Source organism: Drosophila montana, unplaced genomic scaffold (genome assembly GCF_035044405.1).
Source record: "Drosophila montana isolate Dmon_TW-CO22-7 unplaced genomic scaffold, ASM3504440v1 contig_3848_1, whole genome shotgun sequence".
Taxonomy (NCBI): Eukaryota; Metazoa; Arthropoda; class Insecta; order Diptera; family Drosophilidae; genus Drosophila; species Drosophila montana.
Window position 1 is genome coordinate 2,061,161 of NW_026998720.1, and position 13,451 is coordinate 2,074,611.

At 39.9% G+C, this 13,451-nt stretch overlaps 2 protein-coding genes across 2 annotated transcripts in view; one reads left to right on the top strand and one right to left on the bottom strand.

Annotated features, from left to right (window-relative positions):
• spg (dedicator of cytokinesis spg) overlaps nucleotides 1-13,451 on the top strand; it is a 33,630-nt gene that overhangs the window by 11,884 nt on the left and 8,295 nt on the right. Inside the window, exons 4-5 of the mRNA XM_064696974.1 lie at nucleotides 12,978-13,098; nucleotides 13,170-13,407. Of these exons, the coding sequence (XP_064553044.1) occupies nucleotides 12,978-13,098; nucleotides 13,170-13,407 (359 nt within the window). The remainder of the gene's footprint in view (nucleotides 1-12,977; nucleotides 13,099-13,169; nucleotides 13,408-13,451) is intronic.
• Inx3 (innexin 3) lies at nucleotides 772-6,758 on the bottom strand. The gene is made up of 6 exons (XM_064696873.1): nucleotides 6,694-6,758; nucleotides 4,713-4,957; nucleotides 2,573-2,781; nucleotides 2,050-2,510; nucleotides 1,836-1,989; nucleotides 772-1,770 (listed from the first exon to the last, which is right to left on the bottom strand). Exons 2-6 carry the CDS (start codon nucleotides 4,873-4,875, stop codon nucleotides 1,573-1,575), a joined length of 1,185 nt encoding a protein of 394 aa, XP_064552943.1. The 5' UTR covers nucleotides 4,876-4,957; nucleotides 6,694-6,758; the 3' UTR covers nucleotides 772-1,572.

Consider the following 13,451-nt stretch of genomic DNA (forward strand, 5'->3'; position numbering starts at 1 on the left):
ATTCAAATTACGTCATGCCCCTTAAAATGTGTATTTCATCTATTTATATAGTACATTTTAAGAGGGGCTCTATAATGCGGGCTAGTGCCTCACCCTAATGTTGCCCAATTCTGATAAGTCATTGGCAAACAAAGAATCATTTTTAAATAGATACATATATCCAAATGAGTTTTTTCCTCCACAAAATCGATCTCAACAAACAGATATCGGTAAACAATTTTAAATCAAGTGGATTGTCTTAATCAAATAAATTTAAAGTTCTATATAGGTAGACGTCTTCTTTCAATTGCATATACAGATATTATAAGCCTGCCCAATTTGAGATATATAGTTAAAACTGTATCTTTAATTGTTCAGACTGAAAATTAATCAGATAAACGGCTTCGGTAGAACAAATTCCTAGATACAAGTCCACAGATTATAAAGTTTCCTATATCTTACTCTAAGCCGTTCCTGAGTTAATTTAAAGTTACAATTTATCCGATGGATTGTTAAATTCCAAGAATTCTAAGCTCACCCACAGATCAACAAGTATTTTCAGCCTCTCTGGTATCAGGTATATAGGAAACCCTTCTTTTCTAAAATGGTCTTTAGCTTTTCAAACTGAAAACGTATCAAATTAGACTGAAATTGAATAGACTCGTATTTCATATTTATTACAATTTAAAACTTAGATAGTTTGTTTTCTTTTTATGTAAAATGTGTTCTTTTCTAGCAATAATCACAATAATTTTGTTATAAACAAAATTGCTTAAAATTACATACATATGCGTGTATACTAAACGTTAAGACAAAAATAGCGAGAGCATTTTGCTGTTTTTTTTTTTTATAATTTGTTGTTGATGTTGTTGTTTATCATTCGATTACTACAATTTAGTTGCAAGTATGTCTCTTCTGTGTATATATATATATAGATCATATATATATATATATATATATATATGGATCAACGTTTCGTGAGCTGCGATCTTGGCTTGATCAAAGAGCAAATAACTATAGAGCTAAGCGGTAAACTAAATTGTATATATTTAAATGGCGCATCATTGTTAACTTTATACTACGGATACAATTTTGTATTAGGTAGTAGTATAAGCATATATCGGATAATTAATATTCATTATCGTTCCACAAATCCAACCTACAAATTGCACGGTCTGCCTGTGAGTGTGTGTGTGTGTGTGTGTATGTGTGTTTGAGTGTCTCTCTCTCTATCTCTCTCTTTCTTTCATTTAACTTGCACTTTCTCATACTCTCTCTCTTTCTCTCTCTAAGTGTGTGTCTAAGGGCTTTTGTTTTATATAGGCGTTAAAATTTTGCTAAAGAATTCTTTTTGTTTTTTTATATTTGTTTCGTTTTGTTTTTTTCTGACGTTTCCTCAAATTCCATGTTTCCACTTAAAAACAGTCTTAGAGATGTACATACATATATATTAGTATATTATATTAGAAAGCCTAAAAGCCTAGAACACCTACTACGAAAAAAACACCTTCGAATTGGTCACATCTCTGGCTACAAAATATTATTGAGAAATCATTGAAATTGTATATTAGCGCCAAATAGTTGCTATAGCGCCTATGTCTCGGTCTCCTTGCCGCCGAACAGCTCGGCGGGCGGATAAATTGAATGGCTAATGGGATTCATTTCCAGCGTCGAGGGGGCAGAGGGTGTGCGCGAGGCGGCCATCAAGCCGCACAACTGTTGCAGCATGTCGCCGTACGATCGTGTGCTCAGGTTCTGGCTAAGGAAGTGCAAGATCAAGAAGTCGCCAATCTGCAGCAAAAAGCAACAAAAGGATTTAAGATATATATATCACATAGTTTATAGTCGCAACGCACCTCCAAACTCCGCACTAGTCCGGCAATTTCCTTGCGCTGACCCGAGCGATAGGAGCGCTTGATGATCGTCTCGCGTGTGGTGGGCATCATGATAACCACCAGGGAATAGAGCACAGCCACGCCCGAGATTGTGGCCAATATAATGAACCAGAACCTGTTGCAATAAGAACTCCATTAAGAAACATACTCGATTAGCTTGTGTAACTGATCTTACCACAGGAATATATAGATCTTCTCATTGAGTATATTCAGAGCTAGCACACAGAGTGTATCGTGTTTCTGTAGGGAACCACTTGGACCAAACTTACGGAATGTACACTTGGTCAGCCTGGGAAAGATCTCAATCATGGGATCGAAACGCATATTCTGATCCATATTGGAGAACTTGACGACATCCGTACCATAGGACATAAAAGCACCGCCCAGAAACTTATCCACCATAAAGATATTGACGATCACATTGACAAAGTTCAACACCTCGCAGAAGAAATACGCGAACGAGTAGCCATTGTGCGTGTTAAGACTTTCCATAAAGTATTTAATGATGCGATCCTGTCGATCCTTTCGATAATCCTCCGGCACTGAGATCATGCCGCGCAAGCCATCAGTTATCATTCGTATTTTACCATCCTCCATATTCTTCCAGATCCAATGGGGCACATAGAACATTAGACCCTAAAAAATAGAACGAATTTAGTCAAGAATGTCAATTTAGGTCTCAGGACTTGCAGAGTTACCTGAAAGAACAGCACAAAGGGCACCCATTGATAGTAGCTATGATAGCGCTTCTCCTGGCCATACTCGTTGCCCAGACCATGGCCGGCGACATCGGTGCCGATTTGCCTATGCTGTTGACCGGGTATCGTGAAGGTATATGTTATCCAGCAGAATGTGTTGATCACATGCATGGGTATAGAGCCATCGTTGATGCAGCTAATCGGATCACCTGCAAGTGCATATTAATGATATATAAATAGGCAGCTGGAAAAGAAAAGGCAGCTTTTCGGGCTCAAATCCCAGACTAGTCATGTGGTAATCGAAGTTCACAGTACCAAATGGATTGATAGCTTGTAACTTTAAGCTCTACTAACAATAATCAAATGCAGTCCTTAGTAGATGCGTGGACCCAGTATATGACTAACAGCTGAACAAGGAAGTTCCGGGCTCGAATCCCAGGCCTTATCTTTGCAGACGGCCATAGTTGCCAGTGCTAATCAAAAATTTTGCTTGATTGTTTGTAGCTATATAATATACTTACAATAATAATAGTATGAATTAGTTTTTTGTGCTAGGCGAATTGGGGATTTGAGCCGGTGACCTCCCTCTGTGTACATCTAAATCAAATGCACTTGTATTCCTCATTCCATTTCAATTCAGTGCAGTCAAATGTCGTTCATCAACGTCAAGTGGCATTAAGCCAATCTAAATCTCTAACCCTGGTCATAGAGGAATGTTCTCTGTGGGCGCTGACAACCTGATGATGGGTGTGCCGGCCCAGCTAGAACCATGCGCGCGCTCTCCTCTTCCCTCTCTCTCTCTCTCTCTCTCCCTCTCTCTCTTTTGCTCTTGCGTAAACAACTAGCTAATGTTGATGAAGGGGGAGGGGTGCGCGGTGCTTTAGGGTTTGTATGAAGTTTCCTAGAACTCAATTGTCAATATTTATATTGGCACCATATACGTTTGGAGCGCTTCTTTTAAATGCACAAACATTGGCTCTGGCTGCGTCTTTTGGCCATAAATCAACTCCACAAACGGGCTCAGACGTGCTGCTGTGGCTGGCCACACGAAAAAGCTTGTTGTCTGGCTTGTTTCATTTATTTCGGACCGCTACATGGATCTTCACACAGCCACGACACGCAACCACCCGCTGTGACTCACATTGTACTCATTTGACTCATTCGAGTCATTTGAGTGTTCGTCTGAAATCTGATGAACGTGCCACAGGCATTTGCGGACCATTGAGTATTGGGCAAGCTCAAATGGGTTTCAAAATTCAATAAGCACTAAGGTGCTTTCTACACTACTTACAAAAGGCAAGCGGGGTATATTCGGTTTTGGGCAATGACGTGTGAGTCTAGATGTATACTTGTTTAAACATGGAATAGTTTGTGTTAAAGTTTTGTTTGCGCACAGTTTGTACAGTTTTCGAGCTATGATTTTCTACGCTTCCTGATAAACATTTTCCAGAGTCAAGAGTCTTAGCGCAAAAAAAATCTCTATTTACCAAGTTTAAAATTCACTGATTTTGAGTTACATTTTCAGAGTCAAAAATTCGTAGCTGAGAACAGAGTATTGTGTAGGCACGAAATACAATGTAAAATTTTTTTACTTCACTTTTCAGCTGTTTTTACACTGGGTACAGAATATCTCTCAGTGCCAAGATATGAACTACCTGCTTTATACTCTGCTGTTTTCAGCTGCTTTTACACTGGGTACGGATCGTAGTGGGTACGATCGTAAAATATTAACTACCAGCTGTCTTCCCTTCTGTTTTCAGCTGTTTTTACACTGGGTACAGAATATTTCTCAGTGTTAAGATATGAACTATACCAGCTTTATACTATACTGTTCTCAGCTGTTTTTACACTAAGCGCAGAATATTTCACACTATTATGATCTGAACTATCTTCTTAATATTCTTGTGTTCTCAGTGTCCCAGTTTACATTTGGTACAGAGTACGGGGCAGTCGTGTATTGCCGTCACAGTCTTTTTAGTTCTTTTGTTAACTCTTTCTGCTGCATTGGCGCATTTGGTGTAATATGTATGCACAAATATGGCCAAATGCATGGCTAACACATTTGCATAGACTGCACTAATTTTCACAGGTATCGAACTCGAGTCGTGCTTAAGAAAATAACAAAAAAAAAAGCACTTACCAATCAAATTGTTGGCCGTAACAATAATGCAACAGGTGAAAAGTATGGCTGTGGTAATCCTATAATGACAGCGAAAGACCATATTATCGATGACCGCCTTGTCCAGCAGATAGCGTATCTTGATAAAGCTGGACACAGCCGAGACCATGCCAAAGACTGCCATGATGCTAGCTGCTTCTTCTTCTTCTGCTTCTTCTTTAAATTGTTATTGCTAATTGATGTTGTTGTTATTGTTGTCAGCTAAGCTGTAAATAAGAGGAAACATTTATGTTTATAGTTGCCTATTATGCAATTAGACGCTGACAACAGGCTGTAATGTGGAAATTTATATGGTGTAACTGTGTGTGTGTATACATATATTTATTGTGTATCTCGGTGTGTGTGCGTCTAAGTTCTGCGTTATCTGGCGCAACACACAACGTGACATATTTGAAATGATGATGCACGACTACAGCACACATTTCCGCTGGCTGCCTCTTATCGGCATACTACAAGCCGCACTTACAATTAGGTAAGTGTTCGCTCTCTCTACGTCTGAGGCCCGAAAGTCAGGCATAGATAGATCTGTTTTTTTTTTTGTTTCTTTAACTATTTATTTATTTTGTGGCACAATCTAATCTAATCTTTGTCTTCTGTGCACACACACACACACAAGTTGAATGGCCTCAAAGCGAGTCTTGGGCCACCAGCAGAACCGGTAAATTGTGGCTCTGGTTAAAGCTTTTGTCAACCCACGCATAAATTTCACTTTGAGGCAAGTCTGTTTATATGTCTGCATAAAAACTATACGCTATATATATATATATATATATATACAAATCTCTCTGTGCACACACTTGAAAGTCAAAGCTTTTGTATAGTCCTCAGCTACATATATACATATGTACATATATGAGCTAACGACTCGAATTCGAATTCGATCATATAAGATCGAGATCAGGTTCTGTTTGGCTTTTGTTTTCTTTTTTTTCCATTTCTTTCAAATTTTGTTTTTTTTTTTTGAGTTTCTTAGCTACGAAATTCTTTGGCGCTTTTGTTTATATGCAAATTTGTCGTGTTTGTTGCTGTTGTTTTAAATTCGAGCTGTGTGTCTTTCGTTTCAGCAGCGCATATCGCATAAATCTCCAATACACACACACGCACACACATAGAGTCGTCTCTGTCGCACACACGCTGCAATTAAAGTCAAAATGTATCTGCATCTGCGCAGCGGCCGCGGCAGCTACTCCTTTTTTTTCAAAATGCAGCAGCTTCTGCCTTCAGCACTGAGCATTGAAAGTTACACATAATGTTTCATGCCCTACACACACACACACACATGCACACACAAACAGCGCACGCTCACACACACACGCCATACACAGAGGGAGAGAGAGAGCCAGGCACTTCATTTCAACTTCAATTCTTTTGCTGCTGCTGCTGCGGCTGCTTTTTTCTTTTTTTTCGTTAAATTTTTCAAAAAACTGGTTTTAAGGTATTTTCTTTTTTTTTTCTGTGCGAGAGCGAGAGGCTTCCAAGTTCGGCTCGGGTCGGGTCGGTTAGTGTATTGCCACTGTTGCGCTTTGCTGCCGTTTTTTTCATTTTTCTGTAGTTTTTTTTTGCGCTACCAAGATTAGCTTAGCCTGGTTGCAGCCTTTTGGGCCGCTATTCTTGAAAGTGATTCCTTTGCTGCTGCCAATTTGGCATTTCGCGTACAATTTATGGCCACTTTTGACACATTCAAGAAACTTGTTTTAAGCGCGTTGCGTTGGCCTTTATTATTGTTAATATTTATTGTTGTTTCGAGCTTTTACACTTTGTTGCAAATTTTGTTTGGGCTATTCGCTCACACACACAGACACACGCACACACAATCGCCTCAGCTGTATTGGCTGCATTTGTAACTGCATATGTATCTGTATCTACAACTGTGTATATGTGTGTGTGTGTGTTTTTTTTTTGTGTAATGTAAAACTTCAGCTTGATGTTTGGCTGTGATTACCGTTTTCTAAATATGTGCAGCTGCGCTCAGCGGCGTTCCAAAACCTACTGAATCTGACGCGAAACGCTGCCAGGTTTGAGCAACAGCAGCAGCTACTCACAGATACGCGCTGTCTCTCTGGAGCTCAGCTACACCCCCTCTCTCACACTCTCTGGCTCTGCCTCTGGCTCTCTCTCATCGCTCTCTGAGTCTGTCTCTCTGGGAACCAGTTGCTTGATCACAATCGCCGACTGGTTCCGGCTCATGTCTTGGAAATTACGCTCAGATTGCATTTGCACGGCCTGGTTACCTGGGCGCAGTATCGGCCACCAACTCCAGGTAGAGCGCTTGCATCGCTTATTTATTTAGCCCGGCATTAGAGCAGGCAAATGGCATTCAATGTTGATTTACTTACTTGCTTAACCCCAGACCATGACAACATACATATGTACATTCATATGCATATACGTATATCTGGATCGAAAGTTATCTTGCCTCGCTCCACATTGTCAGCGACAGCCGATTCAAATTTATTGCTTCATAAGAAACCTGCTGCCGCGACTGCGCCCACTGCCGCAGCGCTGCGTACAACTCTATCGGTTCTGGCTTGGATCTGGGCCCGGTTTTGGTTCTGGCCGCGGCTAAAGCACATTGTCCGAACGCAACGTTAGCCGAAATAAGTTAACAGCCGCCTCAGTTTGGGTTTGTTAAGCCATTGAATACCCTTTGCGGCAAGATTAGCACAGCTTAAGCAACTCATAAAATTGTCTGACTTTAATCTTAACTGGACTTAATCTAGCCTTATCATCTGTAACTAGACTCTAAATACAGTTAGATTTAGATTCATTAGATTCACGAGTAAATCACAATTTTCATTCATTCAAAAACGTGCACATTTACTCAAAAAGGTTTTTTCCTAAGTTTCAGAAATTAGGGAGGAAATGGAAAAATTTCTAATTAATGATTTCAAACATTAATTATAAAGATTATTAGGAAAATATTTTATGATAGTAACAAAATAGTTATTTTTGTGGCAATTTAGGAAAATAAGTTTTTGAATGTATGTATTGAATATTGTATTCACGAAAATGTCCAGTATGAAATCTAACGTACCATAGCAGTTCTTGATAGATTATTTATTCAAGTCATTTAGGTCAATTAGACAACTGAAAAATATGAATCTGGGCTTGAACCTGACTCCAAGGCTTTTAGATATGCTGCGCTGTCTCAGTTGAAGGACTCTTCAGTGCTCTTTAAATATTATGGTAATATTTTCCAAATATGCCGTGTACTAGTTAATTTTAAAAATATTTTTGAGCATTATTCTCAGTAATTGGCTTAGTTCTTTTAGTTTTGACTGAAGCATTATAACTCTTTTTTATTTCATCACCTTCTCCTCTTGAAAGCCGCATTAACTTTCCATTCTTATCTTTGAATGTCAAAATTTGAATTTTCTCAGTATTCAACTTATTTTCAACCCAACACACAAATACTTTCTATCATCTTTACCATAATACACGAAAGGCAATTATTTATTTAACTTTGCATGCAAAATTTAATTCTACAAAAAGTAAAAAATATCAAAATTCTTGTTACTCGACATATCCTTGTAGAATAAATTATATTTTTGTCATGAAATGTTTATAAGTAGACATCTGTGACCATTAATGTATATATATACTTGATCGGTATCAACAGCCAAGTTGATATAGTCGCGTCCTTCTCGCTCTTTCAATGCCAGTTAGTCTCTCAGTTTTAAAGGCAACATCATAAAACCTTTCGCCTCGCTGATTCCGATAGTATCATCATCACTATATCAGGCTGTCCAGGGAATGTTCCGTCAAAAATTATTATAATGTATAAACAACTTTTTGGTTTTTCAACTTATCTTGATCAAACTCGGCATTTATTAGTTTTACTAGGCTTCCTCCTTATGAGAAAAATCTTATAAACATCGTAGTACTGTTTCGGAAAATGTTCTTTTTTTTCAAATACGAAATTCACAATTCTCCAGGCACATCTGCAAATCCTATGAGCTGTAGGTCTTCAAGGATATATGAACTTCAGCTTTCCGTACTTTCTTGCTAATGATCTTACTTAGATCTGAAGATCGCATAGGAATTATAAGCCCAGAATTAAACTGTTTTTAATGCCATAGTAATCATTTTGAAGAGCATTCATGTCTCGAGCCAAGTTGCCTAGACTTGGTTGCCTTCGTGCGTGCTCAAGTGCGGCTGACCAAGTGCGTCTGTGCGGACATCGCGCTGTCCAGAGTTAAAGTGTGTCGCTGGGCTGTCGGTTATTGCAGCGGCGCACTCACACACACACACCAAACACACACGCACACGCACATCTAGTGCAATTTGCATGCCGAGAACTAGTGGAGCCGGCTAGAGCAGAAAAGACGACCAACTTGTTGCCAGGCGTAAATTCAATGCCTGCTCCACCTTTTGGTTAACCCCTTTGCTGCTGCTGCGGTGGCGGCAACTTGTTGGCCAGATGAGTCAGCCATTTCGGGTTGGCTTTGGTCGCTTTCGACTCTGCCATAATGAAATGGCATTTCGAAATGGCTGCTGTTGCGTGTCCTGGTCCGATCGCTTGTTGTTTGTTTATTGTCTGTGGCTGTTGCACGTTGCACGTTGCCCGCTGCCCGTTGCCTGCCACAAGTTGCCTGTGCTGGTTTCTATAGCTGCTTGTAAATGTATCTCACAGCTACACACCTTTTATAAAGACATTAAATACGAGATATATGGCATGTGTGATTGTGATAAAAATGTATCTGTTACTGCTGCGACCTGTAGATGCAGATACAATGCCCAACAACGTGTTGCCCTTGTTGTTGTTGTTGTTATCGTTGCTGTCGTTGTTGTTGCTGCTGCTTGTGGTTGACAGCGCTGCTGCTGCTTATCGATGTGTAAATAATTAAATTTTTTCTCTCTCTGTATCACCTTTGCAACGCCTTGTCTGCTTCTGCTACAGCTTCGAGTTGTATCTGGTTTCGTATCATATCTTCAATAGAATTTTCAACACTTTAAATTGGAATTGGTTCTCTACGCCGCATGACGCCTAATTAAACAACAAATTTGTGAATTTATTAAGATAAAAATTATAAATCACGCACTCACACGCACACACACACAGGCCAAGCATCTCTTTTTTTTTTTAGATACTTTTGCTTGTTCACCTGTTGAGCTGCGTTGCGGGACTTAATTAAAAACGATTTAAGGGGTTTATTACGCGCTTTGCTACCGTATGTATCGCTTGTTCAGCCAACAGTCGGTGGCAGTGCGGGGCAGTTCGGGGCAGCTCGGGGCAGCCAGCGAGCGCAACTGCGCACGCGCGCGCGCGCCTCGCTTTGCTCCTCTCATATTTTGGTATCCATGAGATACATTTTGAGGCGCAAGGCATTTCTTTTGGTCACGTCAACTGCACACAGCTACCCAGTTGCCAGTTGCCCAGTTTAAGGCGTAACAGAGGTGGCTCAAAACACACACACTCGCACACATACACATACGTACGCACACACACTCACAGCTATGCCAAAGAGCGTTCTGCTCTTGGCCAGTTCCAGTTCCAAAATGGAAACCACATTGTTTTTTTTGCTCACTCTTAAACGCTGGCAACTCTCTCGCGCTCTCTCACACTCTCACTCTCCCGCTCTCAGGCAGCAGCAAGAAGAAGAAGAACAGCAACAACAACAACAACAACAACGACAAAGTCGTTTAGGCCTCGTTAACAACAAAAACGGCTTCTTGAGCTGCTCTGGCCAACGCGTTCGAAGACTCGCCTAGACCCGCTCGCTCACTTGCCATCTCTCTCGCTCCGCCGTCGCGCTCACTGCGTAAGCCAGGTAGAAAACTCAAGCGTAGCCGAGGTAGCAACATCGTCGACGACGTCGGCAACATATTGCTGATGACGTTGGATGGGCTCTCGCTGCTGCTTTAGCTGCTGCGGCAGGCAGGTTAAGTCGCGTATGCGCCACCGGAATGCCGTGAACCCATTACCTGTGCCTGTGCCTGTGCCTGTTGCTGGTGAATGTGTCTGTGCCTCGTTGGCTGGCCCGGTCGAATCGAGTTGGCCGCAAGACGGGCAGCTACTTTGTAAGCTAAATTTATGCGTCATATCATGCGGATCCAATGGCAATGCGAGAGAACTTTAACTTTAACGTTAACTCCGATCGTCACAATGTAAATTTCTCTCGGCTTTTTGTTTTTCCTTTTGTTTTTTGGTTTTTTTTTTTTAGCCCGAAACTGAAACTGGAAGCTCTTAACACGTTAGAACCTAATTTATAAGGCTAGCGGAGTTGTTGTCATTTAGATTACAATCTTAATTGTTGCTTGACATATTTTGTTAGAATGAAATGTATTCGAAATGTGCAGACCTTTGAATTATGATGAAATTGACCCATTTGACCTTTTAGCTCTTCTTAAGTATAGAATTTCTGCATACTTGAAATTTTAGTTGATTGGAAAGTGTTGACAATATATACTTTATATTGAATCGTCAGAAGTATTCCAGATTTAAATTGATTTTTATTTATTTATAATAACTTTTATTATTACTAATATTATTATCATTATCATTATTAACATTATTATATTTTGCTTTTTAATAATATTTATATTATTATTAACATTATTATATTTATATTTGTTTTTACTATAACAATTATATTATTGACATTTTTATATATTTAATTTTTATTATTATAAAATTAATTATTACATTATCAACATTATTAATATTACTATCTTAAGCATTATTATATTTTTCTATTTACATACATATACTTTGTAATTTCATTAATATTAATAATAATAATATTATTATTATTATAACACATTAAGATATATTGTTATTTTGAGACTCGCTCCCTTCTGCTCTTTACTAGAATAATACAAACAATTACCTCATATTTCTGGGAGTTTTCAATATCCTTTCATTAATATCCTGCCGCAACATTGGATTTTTGAATTGCTGCTAGATTTTCTTCTCTATTGGCATTTTCAATTTCAATAAATAATTATTCAAGGTCATATAATTTGTTTGCATTGGCGACTTTACACGTTCTAAGATTTTGACTGTAACTAATATTTGTTAGTAAATCGATTATTAAGACTCAAGAAGGGCCGTAATTCATATAGCTTGATCATAATGTAACTTTGTATTCTAAAATATTCAAGCTTTTGAAGCAATTAAATTTGACAACATTGCTGAATCAACTTACAGATCTAGGATCGTGGAGCCTATAAGAATAGATGGGAAAGTAAACAAAACTTCAATGCGGAAAAAGAAGACATATTCCTATATGTAGAGCACATATTTTGCGACTTATAATCACTTTTTCATTACTCTTTTGGGACCCGTTTTTGCTCGTTGTATCTTACAGATATTCTCCAGCATTAATATGTCTGCTCACAAAACTGCCAAACACTGATCAAGCGTAACTCTCGAAATCATTCAGTGTGAAGAAAATTAAGCTCGCTCCGGAGAGTCTTGAGCTATCTTTGCAGCACACCTTTTGTTGTTACCTTTAATATGCCTCTTGTTTTATGATACCCATTCGCCAAGTTTAAAGAGTATATCGGCTTTGTGCGTCTGTCGAAGCGTTGAGCGAGACGATCGAGCCACATCTGTCCGTCCGTCCGTCCGTCCGTCTGTTTGTCCGGGTGGATCTTGGGTGGATCTTGGGTGGCTCCCATATAATTAAGACTATAAACACCTAGGTATACCAAGAGTGCATGGCTCATACATAAAGCTGGGCAAAGGAAAGAAGAAACAGAAGAAGGTATAGGAACTTCGAATGCCGGCAACTGCAGCTGGGCACTAGGCATAGGGTATCTCGTAGTCAACTCGATTGCCGGCTGGAGCGAGTATTGAGCAGCGGGTTGCACCCGACTGCAGTATTCTTAGTTTTTATTTTTGGGAACGCTCGTTGATTAATGATCCCCACTGGAGCCGCATGGCGCTGACTGACCAAATTGAATTCAAGTTGTTGGCGCACAACTCGTCTCCACTGTGGCAATTAATAATGAATGCGTCAAAGTCATTTAAGCTCCGATAGTTTCCCAAATAAACGCAGCTGGTTTGCATGCGGTCTTCTCCCTCGGCGACTGCTACCTCCCCGCCCACCGTGGATTCATTTTCAGATTACATATCAGGCAGCTCGGAACGTGACTAAGTGGCAAAGTTATTTTAGCTGTTCTCATTTGATTATATTGTCGCCTCACCTATCGTTTGTCAGCGACAATATACTCACCCATTTTTTGATTGATCTTTGATCTTTAATCTTGAATCTGTTGCAGCAAACTGGGTCTCGATCTGGTGCCGCGCGTGGGTCCATTGGCCGTCGATCCGCATGGCATTGGCATAGTGAAGCTCTACAATGTGCATGTGAGCAGCGCGGATAATGCCAAGGCTTCATCGGTAAGTACCCCTACAGGTATAATCAGGCAGTACATAGATTTAATTTCCAACTACCCTCCACTCCCCTGCAGAGCCGCGGCACGCTGCGAAGGAAGACCCAGCGCAAGATACTCAGCCATCATTTGTACTTTTGCATGCGAGATTTTGGTCATCGGATTGGCGGCGATGATGCGGAGGTTTATTTCTTTCTATACGATGGCAATCGCATGCGTCCGGTATCCGAGCGTTTTCTCGTCAAGATCTCCAAGGATGGTTTCTCCAATTACATTGAGAAGCTGCACAGTAATTGCAGCGTCTTCACAGATCTGGGTAAATGTTGCCCAACTGCAGCCAGTTGCAGCTCGTCTAACTTT

Bases quoted from the DNA above. Each gene is read 5' to 3' on its own strand.
- Inx3 (XM_064696873.1), bottom strand. From the start codon at position 4,875: ATGGCAGTCTTTGGCATGGTCTCGGCTGTGTCCAGCTTTATCAAGATA. The intron at 2,782-4,712 runs GTAAGTGCTTTT...ATGCACTTGCAG, and splicing joins TACGGCCAACAATTTGATTG to GTGATCCGATTAGCTGCATC. The intron at 1,771-1,835 runs GTGCGTTGCGAC...TTTTTGCTGCAG, and splicing joins GACTAGTGCGGAGTTTGGAG to ATTGGCGACTTCTTGATCTT.